The sequence below is a fragment of the Sprattus sprattus genome (assembly GCF_963457725.1).
Source record: "Sprattus sprattus genome assembly, chromosome: 6".
In the NCBI taxonomy this organism is placed as follows: domain Eukaryota; kingdom Metazoa; phylum Chordata; class Actinopteri; order Clupeiformes; family Clupeidae; genus Sprattus; species Sprattus sprattus.
Genome location: NC_137925.1, coordinates 32,508,527 through 32,523,526, shown reverse-complemented (window position 1 = coordinate 32,523,526; position 15,000 = coordinate 32,508,527). Strand labels below are relative to the sequence as shown.

At 48.9% G+C, this 15,000-nt stretch overlaps 1 protein-coding gene across 6 annotated transcripts in view; it reads right to left on the bottom strand.

Moving 5' to 3' along the window:
- The window catches only part of LOC308367225 (ecto-NOX disulfide-thiol exchanger 2-like), a 295,423-nt gene that overhangs the window by 12,300 nt on the left and 268,123 nt on the right, over positions 1 to 15,000 (bottom strand). For all 6 annotated transcript variants that reach the window (XM_080841064.1, XM_080841068.1, XM_080841069.1 and 3 more), the window contains 2 exons: positions 10,581 to 10,771; positions 3,358 to 3,498 (listed from right to left, as the gene is read on the bottom strand). In XM_080841064.1, coding sequence (XP_080697190.1) covers positions 3,358 to 3,498; positions 10,581 to 10,771 — 332 coding nt within the window. The remainder of the gene's footprint in view (positions 1 to 3,357; positions 3,499 to 10,580; positions 10,772 to 15,000) is intronic.

Here is a 15,000-nt window from a genome sequence, read left to right as displayed (position 1 = left end):
GGGTGTGAGGTTGGAGTGGAGGGTGGGTGTGAGGTTGGAGTGGAGGGTGGGTGTGAGGCTGGAGTGGAGGGTGGGTGTGAGGTTGGAGTGGAGGGTGGGTGTGAGGTTGGAGTGGAGGGTGGGTGTGAGGTTGGAGTGGAGGGTGGGTGTGAGGTTGGAGTGGAGGGTGGGTGTGAGGTTGGAGTGGAGGGTGGGTGTGAGGTTGGAGTGGAGGGTGGGTGGGGGGTTGGAGTGGCGGCTGGGTGGGGGGTTGGAGTGGCGGCTGGGGGTGAGGTTGGAGTGGAGGGTGGGTGTGAGGGTGGGGGGGGAGGTTGGAGTGGAGGGTGGGTGTGAGGTTGGAGTGGAGGGTGGGGGTGAGGTTGGAGTGGAGGGAGGGGGGAGGTTGGAGTGGAGGGTGGGTGTGAGGTTGGAGTGGAGGGTGGGTGGGGGGTTGGAGTGGAGGGTGGGTGGGGGGTTGGAGTGGAGGGTGGGTGTGAGGTTGGAGTGGAGGGTGGGTGGGGGGTTGGAGTGGAGGGTGTGAGGGAGGGTGAGGACGGCGGAGGTGTCATTCATTTCTATTAACGTCCCGCAGCAGTTAGTACGAGTGTCTGGGGGAAGAGAGAAGACAGACAGACAGACAGACAGACAGACAGACAGACAGACTGTTGAGGGCAAAATACACTTGTGCTTTCGAGTGAAAAACCAGACAATTGAACCACGCAACCCTCCTTCCTATCACCCACCGAGCAGCTCACACAAAACACCATATTTTTTTCCCGGCAAGCTCTCAGTCATTCAGAGCTAATTTCATTTTAATTAAGAGCCAGAATAAGATACGGTGAATCCATTACAACCCCCCCCCACCCTCCACCAGCCCCCAGCAGCCCCCACCAAAGCCCATCCAACTGGTGTCATTAACACAGAGACTGACAGGCTTCATCATGTGACGAGCCACGGATGAACACAGCCACATTGCCATGCATCACGACCTCCCATCTATTGTAACTTCATCTAATCCCTCTTATCTCCACTCCTGTTCCTGGCCTGCGCCCTGCTGGGAACATACTCTGTGCTAATGCTTTCACACATTACACTGGTTAGCACATATCAACCATTAAGTGCTGTGTTAATAAACCAGAAGAATGAACTTAGTGAACCTGTATGCACAGACATGCCAGAGAAATACCTTTGTCATGCGAAGTGGAACACATTTCTAAGGGAAGCATGGACATTACAAAAGATGAAATAATAGCCATAACAGCAGTTAACATGTCTTTGAGTTAGTTAATGCATAAGTGAAGGGCTTAATGGCTGAATCAACTAGAGAAGAGATAATGGAGATAATGGATCCTTTGTGCCAAGTGTTACTTTGCCTCTGTGTTTCCCTCTGAGGTCGCACGGGGAGACAAGATGGTGTGGGGCCGGCTCAGACAGGCGGCATGATGGCGGGGGACGCGGTGCTACCACATGAGACACCACTTTAATGATCACAAGCAGAGCTCAAACCGCGGAGAACCTGCCAGCCTTGGTCCGTGCTCAAGGTAGGGCCTAACACTATTCCCAAGATACGCCCATCACTGCTACTGTAGCATTAGCATTACGCTCTTCCCAAGATACGCCCATCACTGCTACTGTAGCATTAGCATTACGCTCTTCCCAAGATACGCCCATCACTGCTACTGTAGCATTAGCATTTCGCTATTCACAAGATACGCCCATCACTGCTTCTGTAGCAAGCTGAGCTCAAACCGCGAGAGGATAACCTGCCGCCTTGGTCCATGCTCAAGGTAGGGTCTACGCTATTCACAAGATAAGCCCATCACTGCTACTGTAGCATTAGCATTCGCTATTCATAAGATATGCCCATCAGTGCTACTGTAGCATTAGCATGCTGGGCAAACGCCAACAGCATTACGCTATCAGCACAGCAGCTACACATTGTGAATACGCTTCAAGGTGTGATGATGTTAAGAGATAACGGCCTTTGCTTGTCGTGGATTAACTTGGCTTGTCTACACAGTGGTGGTCTGTGTGGTGGATCTAGGCCATTGGGGGTGGGGGTGGGGATGGGGGGAGATCATTCAGCAACCTGACCGTGGAACAGAAGCAACTCGAGTATAGCACAGAGGTTCAGCTAGGGGATGAGCACTGGAGCACTCATACAATCTCATACACACACACAGATACTGTACAGAAAAGACAATGACACAACTCAATGTACTTATAATACACACAAAAACAGAATGCATTACTACTATGTGTTACACAGATTCTGTGTGCATGTCAGTGCGTGGCCATGTGAGGTACATATGTGTGCGCGCATGCGTGGTGCAGTGTAAATGTGCGTCTCTGTGTAATCATGTGCAGTTCAACATTGTGCTTCTGTGTGTGTGATTCTATGGGGTGTGTGTGTGTGTGTGTGTGTGTGTGTGTGTGCCCATGCGTGGTGCAGTGTATGTGTGCGTCTGTGTGTAATCATGTGCAGTTCAACAGTGTGCTTCTGTGTGTGTGTGTTTCTGTATGGTGTGTGTGTGTGTGTGTGTGTGTGTGTGTGTGTGCCCATGCGTGGTGCAGTGTATGTGTGCGTCTGTGTGTAATCATGTGCAGTTCAACAGTGTGTTTCTGTGTGTGTGTTTCTGTATGGTGTGTGTGTGTGTGTGTGAGTGAGTGTGGGGGTCTATGGCACATCTGGGCTGGCACAGCGGGTGGCCTGGCCCTGGGGGGCCCACCGTGAACGGTGCGGTGCGGTGCGCTGGAGACAGATGGTGTAGTGCTAGCGGACTACAGGGGAGGCCTCAGTCTCAGTCCTACTGTGAGCAGGAGCTGTCTTGAGGCTGAGTGATGCAAGAACTCAGGAGGTCACAGGGTTCAAAGGATCGACTATTGTCTTCCTCCGCGGGGAAAAGAGCGAATGGGAGTGGAGATCATTGTTGGCATTGGCTCCGAGCTGTTTTGGAGTTTTTGATTCATCGTCAAATCACTGCTTGTCAGACCAAGCTAAATATGTTCAGTGCGGGCGTGGAGCTGCAGTGACACTGTGACATTACAAATGGTGTGGTTTGATTTGTGTACTTCTGTTTGGATTCTCATGATGGAGGCCAAGTGGGTCAGACAAGACGGAGCTTTGGGCTAGTGAAGAGTATGAGTAAGCCAGTGTGTGAGTGTGTGTGTGTGTGTGTGTGTGTGTGTGAGTGTGTGTGTGTGTGAGTGTGAGTGTGTGTACAAATGTGGATGTATCAGTGTATCTGTGCATCTGTGAAAGCCTGTTTGAATATGTCTGAATCTGTGCATGTAGAAGAGTGTGTGTGTTACGGTGCTCACCGTGAGGCTGTGTGTTGAGAGGAGTGTTTGTGTGTGTGTGTGTGTTGCGGTGCTCACCGTGAGGCTGTGTGTTGAGAGGAGGGACTGTACCCGCTCCTTCAGGCTCAGCACCTGGCTCTCCAGCTGCTCCTTGTCCTCCGAGCTCTTCTCAAGCTCCGCCTCCCTCGCTTTCAGCTCCTCACGGATCTTTAGCAGTTGCTGGAGAGAGATGGAGAGAGAGAGAGAGAGAGAGAGAGAGAGATCGAGGGAGAGAGAGAGATGGAGGGAGACAGATAGAGGGACAGAAGGAGAAGACAAAGACAAAGAGAGTCAGTCAGACAGAGACATTTGGTCCTCAGGGCCTAAAGACCTCACAGGCTATTTAGCAGCCTTGCTCAACCCAAACAGGTTCAGGATGGGACTCTGTCAAAAGCACCCACAGTATGGGAGAACAGCTTCCATTAAATAGGCCTAACTCCTCACTGTACACTGTGGTTATTTTATCTGAATGACAGACTATACCCTGCTTAAAACAGCAAGGAAAGCAGCACAAATACCCACCACAACTCCACAGAACACCATTATTCTCAAAGCACAGCCCTGCTAGGAACCTAGAGGGAAGCTTTATCGCAAATCATCTCCCATATCTCCCCCACGGCCAATTGAATACACATAGCAAGCCATTAGAAAATGTGAATATCCTCTGATTTGGTGATGTGGAGTATTTTGACAGGATTTGTGCAGCCAGCCAGACCGATTGCTCACGCCTCATCAAGCAGGCCTTGTCACCATCAGCTGGGGGGGGGTATTCCTACTCCCCATCTCCCATCTGTCTTTCCTATCTTTCTTTCTCTCTCCCTCCTCATCAGTCCTCTTCCTCTTTCTCAGCAGTCTGGACAGCCAAGCAACTGGCCCCGTCACCCACTAGCCTCCTCTCCTCCTCTGCCAGGGCTCACAGGTTGATGCTGCCTTATTTATTTCACTACCCCCTCCTCTAGTTTCTTCTCCGGCGGAGGCGGTGGCGGCGGCTGGCTTGGCGGTGCTATCTGGTTGTTTACTCGTGATAAGACAGTTATTGGCCTCCCCTGGAAACCGGGTATTAGTGTGGATGTGTGCTATGCAGAGGGAATATTTTGACAGGCTAATTTGGCGGGGATGCGGCCATGGTTCCGTGCCCGGAGGATGTTTCTATTTCTCTTTCCTTTTCTCTCTGCCGCGGTTCAGGTGAAAACCCTGATTAGGTTTGGGTGTGGGGGATTGGAGGGTGCAAGTGCTCAGCTGTCAGTAAGCACTCTCTCAAGGCACGGCTCTGTCTATCTCCCAGTGTGTGTGTGTGTGTGTGTGTGTGTGTGTGTGTGTGTGTGTGTGGTTGTGTGGTTGTGTGTGTGTGTGGTAGTGTGTACCTTGGGAGGTGCATGTCTAACTGCTGTACCCCAGTGTGTACATTATTATGTTTGTAATGGTTGCTAGTTGCCTGCAGTAACTGGGAGCTAAAACACACTGTGAAACACACACACACCCAGGCTGAGGACTACTGCTGGATACAGCCAGGCTTCACCGTGTTGGGAGGTTTGTTTGTGTGTGGGTGGAATAAACAGACCAACTGTTATGTAGTTATGTGTGAGCCTGTGTTAATTACAGACACACATATACAAAGACCACACAGACAGCCACAACACTCACATCAAGAGTGGGGGCTGGGGTGTGTGCCTGTGTGCTTGTATTTCTGTGTGGTCAGATGCAAGGCATTCTGGGAGCTGAAGGCTAGCCATTGTGCATTCTGACAGGCAGCAGGTTTCCTGTCCAGCTGCTTCTCAGTGAGGCGATCCTTCAGCTTCTATTTAGGGCCGGGTAGCCCTCGTGAAGAAAACACACTTGATGCCCAATGTGGCAGCAGGTACCAAAGCAATGCATGCTGGGAAGAGAGAAACGGTAGCACTGGCAACTGGATACAGAGTGAGCAAGGGGCAGATAGGGAACAACATGCTCAGAAGGAAGCAGTACAATAAGGGTTTACTAATTAAAAGGAAGTACAAAGTTCATAAAGTATCATAAAACATAGTGGAAGTAGTCCCAACCGTGTGTTTATCTCCTTGGGAAACACCGATCAAGCTTTGGCCTGAATAAACTAAGGACTAGCACTCTCGCTTATGTATCTTTTCTTAACAGAAACAGATCTTTTTTGAATCTCCGGAGTGATCAGAGTAAAAAAAGATAAAGAAACGATGCCCCCAACTGCTCTCGATGTGCAGGTAGGTACCTTAGGCTTAGACAGTAGCCTCTGCCATCGGTGTGTGAAGGAATGCTCTTGTAAGGGCAAATGTTACACCCAGGACGCTGCACTCATCCAGTGAGCGTCGTCTGGCACTGCCCCCGGTGCAAGCACGGCAATCCAGACTATTCTCAGTTGTAGTTCCACCTTGGTGGAACAACCTGCCTAGCACTACCAGAGCAGGGGCGTCCCTCTCTACCTTCAAGAAGCTCTTGAAGACCTAACTCTTCAGAGAGCACCTCCCTTCTTAACTGGTACCTTGGCTTAACTTGCACTTAAGCAGTGACAGGCCCGCACTTCTCTTTCTTTCTATGTCGTTTCTATTTTTTTTTTGAAAAAAAATAAGCAGTATTTATTAGTGTTGCACCGATGCCATTTTTTGGCTCCGATACCGATACCGATACCTGGCTGTGCAGTATCGGCCGATACCGATACCATACCGATACCACTGTTTGAAATTTGAAAAATATTTTTTTTTTAATCAATGGTTTGGTCCCATGTATAATACTAGTGTAACAGTAAGAAAGTCAAATTACATTTCTTGACAGTTTCAGCACTTCAGACATAACTGAGGACTAGTCCTCTATAATTGATGGTTTACCTTACTGAGCAGCACAGTGGCTTTTCTGATTTTGAACACAATAGAGTTAAAGTTTGATCAGTTCTTTTTTTTTTTTCTTTCCCTGTATTGTTTCTTTGTGTGTTTGTTTAGTTTGTGGACCAAACCATTGATAAAAAAAAAAAAAAAAAAAAAAAAAAAAAAAAAAGTATCTGCACTATTTGTTGGTACTCGCCGATACCGATACCACCATTTTAGTGCTGTATCGGGGCCCTATCCGATACTGGTATCGGTATCGGTGCAACACTAGTATTTATTGTTACACCAGGTTTTATTGCTCTTAGCTTGATTGTTCTCTCCCTTGTACGTCGCTTTGGACAAAAGCGTCTGCTAAATTACTAAATGTAAAGGTCTGAGGCATTAGACTGTAAAGCGCAGTCAATTTACCACTCAGTAAGAAACATAAAATCTAAATTGTAGGATATTATAATGTCACTAACTAAGAATGATTTGTTGGCTAGATATCTGATATTAAATAAAGTTAGTTTTGTAGAGCTAATAGCACCTGGGGAAGTCTGAGGTTGTAGTGATACAGGTTACAGATTAGACTGGTTATCCCCATTAGCAGCACTCAATGTCTAATCAACACAGGAATAAAGAACATTACAGCCATAGGCTACTGGCTCCCAGCCTGATCTCAGAACAGCTGTCGGTAGCACCTCTTCTATAGCAGGGATTCTGAGCACAGGACACAATGCTATCAGTGTTTTATACCTGAACACATGACCCAATGCTATCAGTGTTGAACACATGAACCAATGCTATCAGTGTTGAACACATGACCCAATGCTATCAGTGTTTCATACCCTGAACACATGACACAATGCTATCAGTGTTTTATACCTGAACACATGACCCAATGCTATCAGTGTTTCATACCCTGAACACATGACCCAATGCTATCAGTGTTTTATACCTGAACACATGACACAATGCTATCAGTGTTTTATACCTGAACACATGACCCAATGCTATCAGTGTTTCATACCCTGAACACATGACCCAATGCTATCAGTGTTTTATACCTGAACACATGACACAATGCTATCAGTGTTTTATACCTGAACACATGACCCAATGCTATCAGTGTTTTATACCATGAACACATGACCCAATGCTATCAGTGTTGAACACATGACCAATGCTATCAGTGTTTTATACCTGAACACATGACCCAATGCTATCAGTGTTTTATACCTGAACACATGACCCAATGCTATCAGTGTTGAACACATGACCCAATGCTATCAGTGTTGAACACATAACCCAATGCTATCATTATACCCTGAACACATGACCCAATGCTTTCAGTGTTTCATACCCTGAACACATGACACAATGCTATCAGAGTTTAATTAATACCCTGAACACAAGACCCAATGCTATCAGTGTTGTATATTGAACACAAGACACAATGCTATCAGTGTTTTAATTTATACCCTAATCACATGACCCAATGCCATCAGTGTTTCATACCCTAATCACATGACCCAATGCCATCAGTGTTTAATACCCTAATCACATGACCCAATGCCATCAGTGTTTAATACCCTAATCACATGACCCAATGCCATCAGTGTTTAATACCCTAATCACATGACCCAATGCCATCAGTGTTGAACACATGACCCAATGCTATCAGTGTTGAACACATGACCCAATGCTATCAGTGTTTCATACCCTGAACACATGACCCAATGCTATCAGTGTTTCATACCCTGAACACATGATCCAATGCTATCAGTGTTGTATACCCTGGACACATGACACAATGCCATCAGTGTTGTATACCCTGAACACATGATCCAATGCTATCAGTGTTGTATACCCTGAACACATTACACAATGCCATCAGTGTTGTATACCCTGCTGCTGCTGCTGCTATCAGTAGCGCTAACTGAACACTCAGTGCCCTGTACTGCCAGGGGAGATGAAGGACAAGACTGCTGCTATTGGTGCTGAAGTGGCCTAAAAGAACAGGCATTGGGAAAAGATGGCCTGCACACACCAGCTCCTCCATTTTCTCTGAGAAATCCATACGTGGGGGGAGGGGGTGATGTTGAGAGGTGTGGAGAGAGAGAGAGACATAATGAGGAGAGAGGGAGGGAGAAAGTGAGAGGTGATTAGGGAAAGGGAAATTGCCACTGTGTAGTAGCAGACTGAGGCACATTTTGCAGTCAGGGCTGATTGTGGAGACAGCTGAGGGTCTGTTTTCAGTGGAACGGATCGGTTAGCGGCTATATCGCTGGCCATAAGCAGAGGGTTAAGGTGCTCTCAGGAGTCTCTGAGATATGAGCGGGAGGTGGATTGGGATGGGATTGGGTTGGGTTGGGCCGGTCAACCTTATCTGAACGTCTCAGGGACGGATGAGCTCGTTAAGGCTTGTTAGACCTCGTCAGAGCTCATTAAAAGCTGTCCTTTCTCCAATGGCTGCCAAGGTCAGGCTGGGAGGCACCTGCAGCATGTGAGACTCCTCTTTACATCAAGCTCCACTTATCACCAGAGATGGATGCGTGTTTGTGTGGAGCTGTTTGTTTGTTTATTTGTTTGTTTGTTTGTCTGCAAGCGTTACAAACATTCAACACAGCCAAATCTGTCAGTTCACAAGTTGGACTGCCTGCTATTTATACATTTATATTTATAAGTACACATGTGTTTGTATGTTTGTAATTGTGAATGTGTCTGCATGTCACTGCAGACCAATGACTGAGAGAGTCCTTGAGCAAGCACTCAGAGTGGGCCAGGTCACTACTGTGTCAAGTCTCAGTGTGTGTGTGTGTGTGTGTGTGTTTGGCCTTCCACACACACACACACCACATCAGAAGGGAATGGCAGGGCGTTGAGGAGTCTGGCTCTGGCCAATGAAAAGGAGCATAGAGAAACTCAAGCCTAAGGGCCTGGCCCCAAACTCTTCCTCCTAACTCGCTCACTAATGATGATGATGATGAATGACTGGCTCACAGGATAACCCTAACTGAGAAACTGTAAAATGTGTGAGTGAGTGAGTGAGTGAGTGAGTGAGTGAGTGAGTGAGTGAGAGTGTGTGTGTGTGTGGGGTTTGGCTGTCTTGCTATGGACCTCACTCACTGCGTGGTTACTGTGTCCTCTTGCGGTTGTGGTGTGTGTGCGTGTCTAAGTGAGGCTCCACCTATGGGTTTAACTGATGAATGCGCGCGTATCTGTGCGTGTGTGTGTGTGTGTGAGAGAGAGAGAGAGCAACTCATTTTTCTTGCTGCTAACAAGCTGTGGGAGGAGAACACCTCTATGTCAAAGCACTACACAGGTGTGTGTGTGTGTGTGTGTGTGTGTATGTGTGTGTGTGGGGGGGGGCGGGGGGGGGGGGGCATGTGATATTCCATCAATTTCCTCCTGCATAGCATGTGGAGATGAGGAGACTGAATTCATGTATGGACCGCTGTAAAGCATGCTTCACTGACTCTGCTGTGAGAAATCTGGCAGGGCTGCTGTAGAGAGAGAGTGTGTGTGTGTTTGTGTGTGTATGTATGTGTGTGTGTATGTGCGTGTGTGTGTGTGTGTGCGTGTGGGCATAAGTATGTGCCAATGTGTGCGTACATGTGTGATTGTGGAGGGAGTTACACTTTCTAGACTATCTACAGAGCTAAAAGCAGGCGGTGTATGTATCTGTATGTGTGTGTCTGTGTGTTCATGTTCTTCCTCTTCCCTATGCTCTGCAGAGCCTGTAGGGGCAAAATGAACTGCTACTGCAGAGGTGTGTGTGTGTGTGTGTGTGTGTGTGTGTGTGTGTGTGTGTGTGTGTGTGTGTGTGTGAGCGGTACCTTCTGCATGCCCTGCAGCGCCTGCTGGAGGAAGCTGAGCTGCTGCTGGCGTGTGGCGTGTGGCGTGTGTGTGTGTGTGTGTGTGTGTGTGTGTGTGTGTGTGTGTGTGTGTGTGTGTGTGTGTGTGTGTGTGTGTGTGTGTGTGTGTGTGTGTGTGTGTGTGTGTGTGTGTGTGTGTGTGTGTGTGTGTGTGTGTGCGGTACCTTCTGCATGCCCTGCAGCGCCTGCTGGAGGAAGCTGAGCTGCTGCTGGCGTGTGGTGTGTGTGTGTGTGTGTGTGTGTGTGTGTGTGTGTGTGTGTGAGCGGTACCTTCTGCATGCCCTGCAGAGCCTGCTGGAGGAAGCTGAGCTGCTGCTGGCGTGTGGTGTGTGTGTGTGTGTGTGTGTGTGTGTGTGTGTGTGTGTGTGTGTGAGCGGTACCTTCTGCATGCCCTGCAGAGCCTGCTGGAGGAAGCTGAGCTGCTGCTGGCGTGTGTGTGTGTGTGTGTGTGTGTGTGTGTGTGTGTGTGTGTGAGCGGTACCTTCTGCATGCCCTGCAGAGCCTGCTGGAGGAAGCTGAGCTGCTGCTGGCGTGTGTGTGTGTGTGTGTGTGTGTGTGTGTGTGTGAGCGGTACCTTCTGCATGCCCTGCAGAGCCTGCTGGAGGAAGCTGAGCTGCTGCTGGCGTGTGGTGTCCTCCTCACTGTGCTGTGGCTGGGCCTTGCCCTGCTCCTGCTTCAGCAGCTCCACCTCGTTCCTGTACGCGTCCAGCTGACAGCGCAGAGAGTCATTCTCCTCCTTCAGGGCCTCGGCCTGGGCAGCTGGTCCTGATGGAGAGAAAGAGAGAGGGAGTGTGAGTGTGTGTGAGTGTGTGAGTGTGAGAGTGTGTGTGTGAGTGTGTGAGTGTATGAGTGTGAGTGTGTGAGTGTATGAGTGTGAGAGTGTGTGTGAGTGTGTGAGTGAGTGAGTGTGTGATTTGAGAGTGTGAGTGAGTGTGAGAGTGTGTGTGTGTGATCTCGCTGCTGCCTGTCAGTTCATTCACCCCATCTCAACATACTGTGTGTGTTGCAGATGTGCCAAGTGGCCGATGCCTAATTGGATGCTCTTAAGTCATTAGTGCCTCTAAGTGCTGAGAAGGTGGGAGTTCAGCCTTCTATCATATACAGCACGCTAATTAAGCATTCAAACAGGCTTTTTTAAAGGAAAGAGCAACAAGAGAGAGAGAAAGTGAGAGAGAGAAAGTGAGAGAGAGAAAGAGAGAGAGAGGAGAATAGTAACATGTATTCACACAAACAAACCCAGAGGCGAAACAGGTCTAAAGAGAGGTCTGAAAGAGCACTGAGAGAGTCAAAGAGACCCATTACCAACAGAATGAGAAATATGGAGAGAGAAGAGAGGAAGGGGGATGGAGATGGAGGGATGAGAAATATGGAGAGAGAAAAGAGGAAGGGCTGGCAGGCAAGAAAGAGACAGCAGTCAGCAGACGACAAAATAACTATCTAGCTACCTGAGAGCAGGGGACAGATCTCTGTTTTTTCCTACACACACACAGACACACACACACACACACACACACACACAGAATAAAGTGCAGTCCGTCAAGAGAGACTGAGTGAAAGCATGAGAGAGGGGGGGTGGGTCACGTGGGTCTCTGCTATGAAAGGGCTTATGCCGTCATCACTGAACTCTCCACGGCTGCATATCTGGGCCTAATTAGAGAGTATTAAATCGTAATGGGAGAAATGCATTAATGTACCATGCGTATTGTTATCAAATGGCAGTCATTAAAACTGATGCAATGCTGGCCTTTTCTCACTCTCTCCAGGCAGAGGGACAAAGAGAGGCAGTGGCCTATTCAATTAGAGAATGTAATCCACACACACACACACACGCGCGCATCACGAGCACGCGCACACTCACACTCTCACTCACTCACTCACTCACGCACGCACGCACGCACGCACACACGCATGCACGCATATGAGGACGCACGCACGCACGCACGCACGCACACACACACACACACACACACACACACACACACACACACACACACACACACACACACACACACACAGAGACAGACAGACAGACAGACAGACAGACAGACACACACACACACACACACACACACACACACACACACACACACAGACACACAGACACACACACCAGACACCAGACACACACCACACACCACACACTCTCACACACACACACACACACACACACACACACATCGCGTTTAACTATGTTTTAATGCATATGCCCACCCCCACACCCCTTCCAAAAAATGAAAGAGAAAGGAAGGTGAGGGTAGAAAAGCGTGAGATCAAAGCGTGGCTTTGGAAGCCTTGTGTAGATGAAGGGTGGGGTTGGGTTTGATCCGGGGACTCATCCCCCGTGGACGGCTCTAACAGACTAATGAAGCACAAGGTACCTGAACCAACCAGCTGTGAGGATCCCAGTCTGGGAGGGTTAAGATCCGCTGAGTTCATAAAACTCCTGACTGCTGACAAAACACTCCACCTCATCTAACCCTTATCTAACACTGGAACCTACATGAGATCAAATGACAAAAGGGAGAGAGAGAGAGGGAGAGAAAGGTAGAGAGAGAGGGAGAGAAAGGTAGAGAGAGAGGGACAGAAAGGTAGAGAGAGAGCGGGACAGAAAGGTAGCGAGAGGGGGACAGAAAGGTAGATAGAGAGAGGGACAGAAAGGTAGAGAGAGAAGGAGTACAACAGAAGCAACAGTAGAGGGGGGGAGAGAGAGGGAAAGAGGGAGAGTGTGAGAAGGAAAGAAAGAGATAGGTGCTGTTATTGATTGCAGGGTCTCATCAAACTCCCCACAACACCCTGCCATGTCCACAGCAATGCTGGCTTTTGTGTTCACTCTTTCTCTTCCCAAATTCTCTCCCTCACTCCCCCTCTCCTCCGCTCTCATGGCACCCTTTCAAACATCTGACAGCCAGGCTGACAGTGATCGTTATCATTGTTTTCTAATAACCAAGCTCACGCATAAAGAGGATACACACACACACACACACACACACACACACACACACACAGAGACAGACAGACAGACAGACAGACAGACAGACAGACAGACAGACAGACAGACAGACAGACAGACAGACAGACAGACAGACAGACAGACAGACAGACAGACAGACAGACAGACAGACAGACAGACAGACAGACAGACAGACAGACAGACAGACAGACAGACAGACAGACAGACAGACACACACACACACACACACACACACACACACACACACACACACACACACACACACACACACACACACACACACACACACACACACACACACACACACACACACACACAGACACACAGACACACACACCAGACACCAGACACACACCAGACACCACACACCACACACTCTCACACACACACACACACACACACACACATCGCGTTTAACTATGTTTTAATGCATATGCCCACCCCCACACCCCTTCCAAAAAATGAAAGAGAAAGGAAGGTGAGGGTAGAAAAGCGTGAGATCAAAGCGTGGCTTTGGAAGCCTTGTGTAGATGAAGGGTGGGGTTGGGTTTGATCCGGGGACTCATCCCCCGTGGACGGCTCTAACAGACTAATGAAGCACAAGGTACCTGAACCAACCAGCTGTGAGGATCCCAGTCTGGGAGGGTTAAGATCCGCTGAGTTCATAAAACTCCTGACTGCTGACAAAACACTCCACCTCATCTAACCCTTATCTAACACTGGAACCTACATGGCATCAAATGACACAACGGAGAGAGAGAGGGACAGAAAGGTAGAGAGAGAGGGAGAGAAAGGTAGAGAGAGAGGGACAGAAAGGTAGAGAGAGAGCGGGACAGAAAGGTAGCGAGAGGGGGACAGAAAGGTAGAGAGAAAGAGGGACAGAAAGGTAGAGAGAGAGCGGGACAGAAAGGTAGCGAGAGGGGGACAGAAAGGTAGAGAGAGAGGGACAGAAAGGTAGAGAGAGAGCGGGACAGAAAGGTAGTGAGAGGGGGACAGAAAGGTAGAGAGAGAGGGACAGAAAGGTAGAGAGAGAGGGACAGAAAGGTAGAGAGAGAGGGACAGAAAGGTAGCGAGAGGGGGACAGAAAGGTAGAGAGAGAGAGGGACAGAAAGGTAGAGAGAGAAGGAGTACAACAGAAGCAACAGTAGAGGGGGGGAGAGAGAGGGAAAGAGGGAGAGTGTGAGAAGGAAAGAAAGAGATAGGTGCTGTTATCGATTGCAGGGTCTCATCAAACTGCCGACTGGGGGAGGAAGGGCTGGTGGAGGTGTGTGTGTGTGTGTGTGTGTGTGTGTATGCGTGTGTGTGTGTGTGTGTGTGTGCGTGTGTGCGTGTGAAGGGGTGGGGTGGTGTGGGGGGCACTCAACTTGCACTCTGTGTCAGGCAACACTATCGAGCGTACAACACCTCTAGATGCTGACAGGAGAGTGCGTGCAGGACTGGCCCGCTGGCTCACTGCGCCATATCAATTGGCAGAAGACACCTGCCTGTTACCATTGATTGGAGTTAGGACAGCGGGGGAGGGGAGGGGAGGGAGAGAAATAAATAAATAGAGAGAAATGAAAACTGGGCTTGTTGGCTGGTGTGAAAATGCTGGTGTCGTGGTTACTGGCTTGCTTCACTGTGTGTGTGTTTGTGTGTGTGTGTAAGGTGTGTATTTATGTGTGAGGGATAAAAGGAGGAAAGGAATGAAAGGATGGAGGGAAGGTATGGAGGAAGAGAGGAGAGATGGAGAGAAGGACGGGGTGAATAAGCCTTTTGGCTTGGGCCGGCTTCAGTCGTGTGTAGCAGGGGTGAAATGTTTGCATAAATAAGGGGATGCTGAAATGACTCCCCACAACATCCTGCCATGTCCACAGCAATGCTGGCTTTTGTGTTCACTCTTTCTCTTCCCAAATTCTCTCCCTCACTCCCGCTCTCCTCCGCTCTCATGGCACCCTTTCAAACATCTGACAGCCAGGCTGACAGTGATCGTTATCATTGTTTTCTAATAACCAAGGTCACGCATGAAGAGGAGAGCCATTTG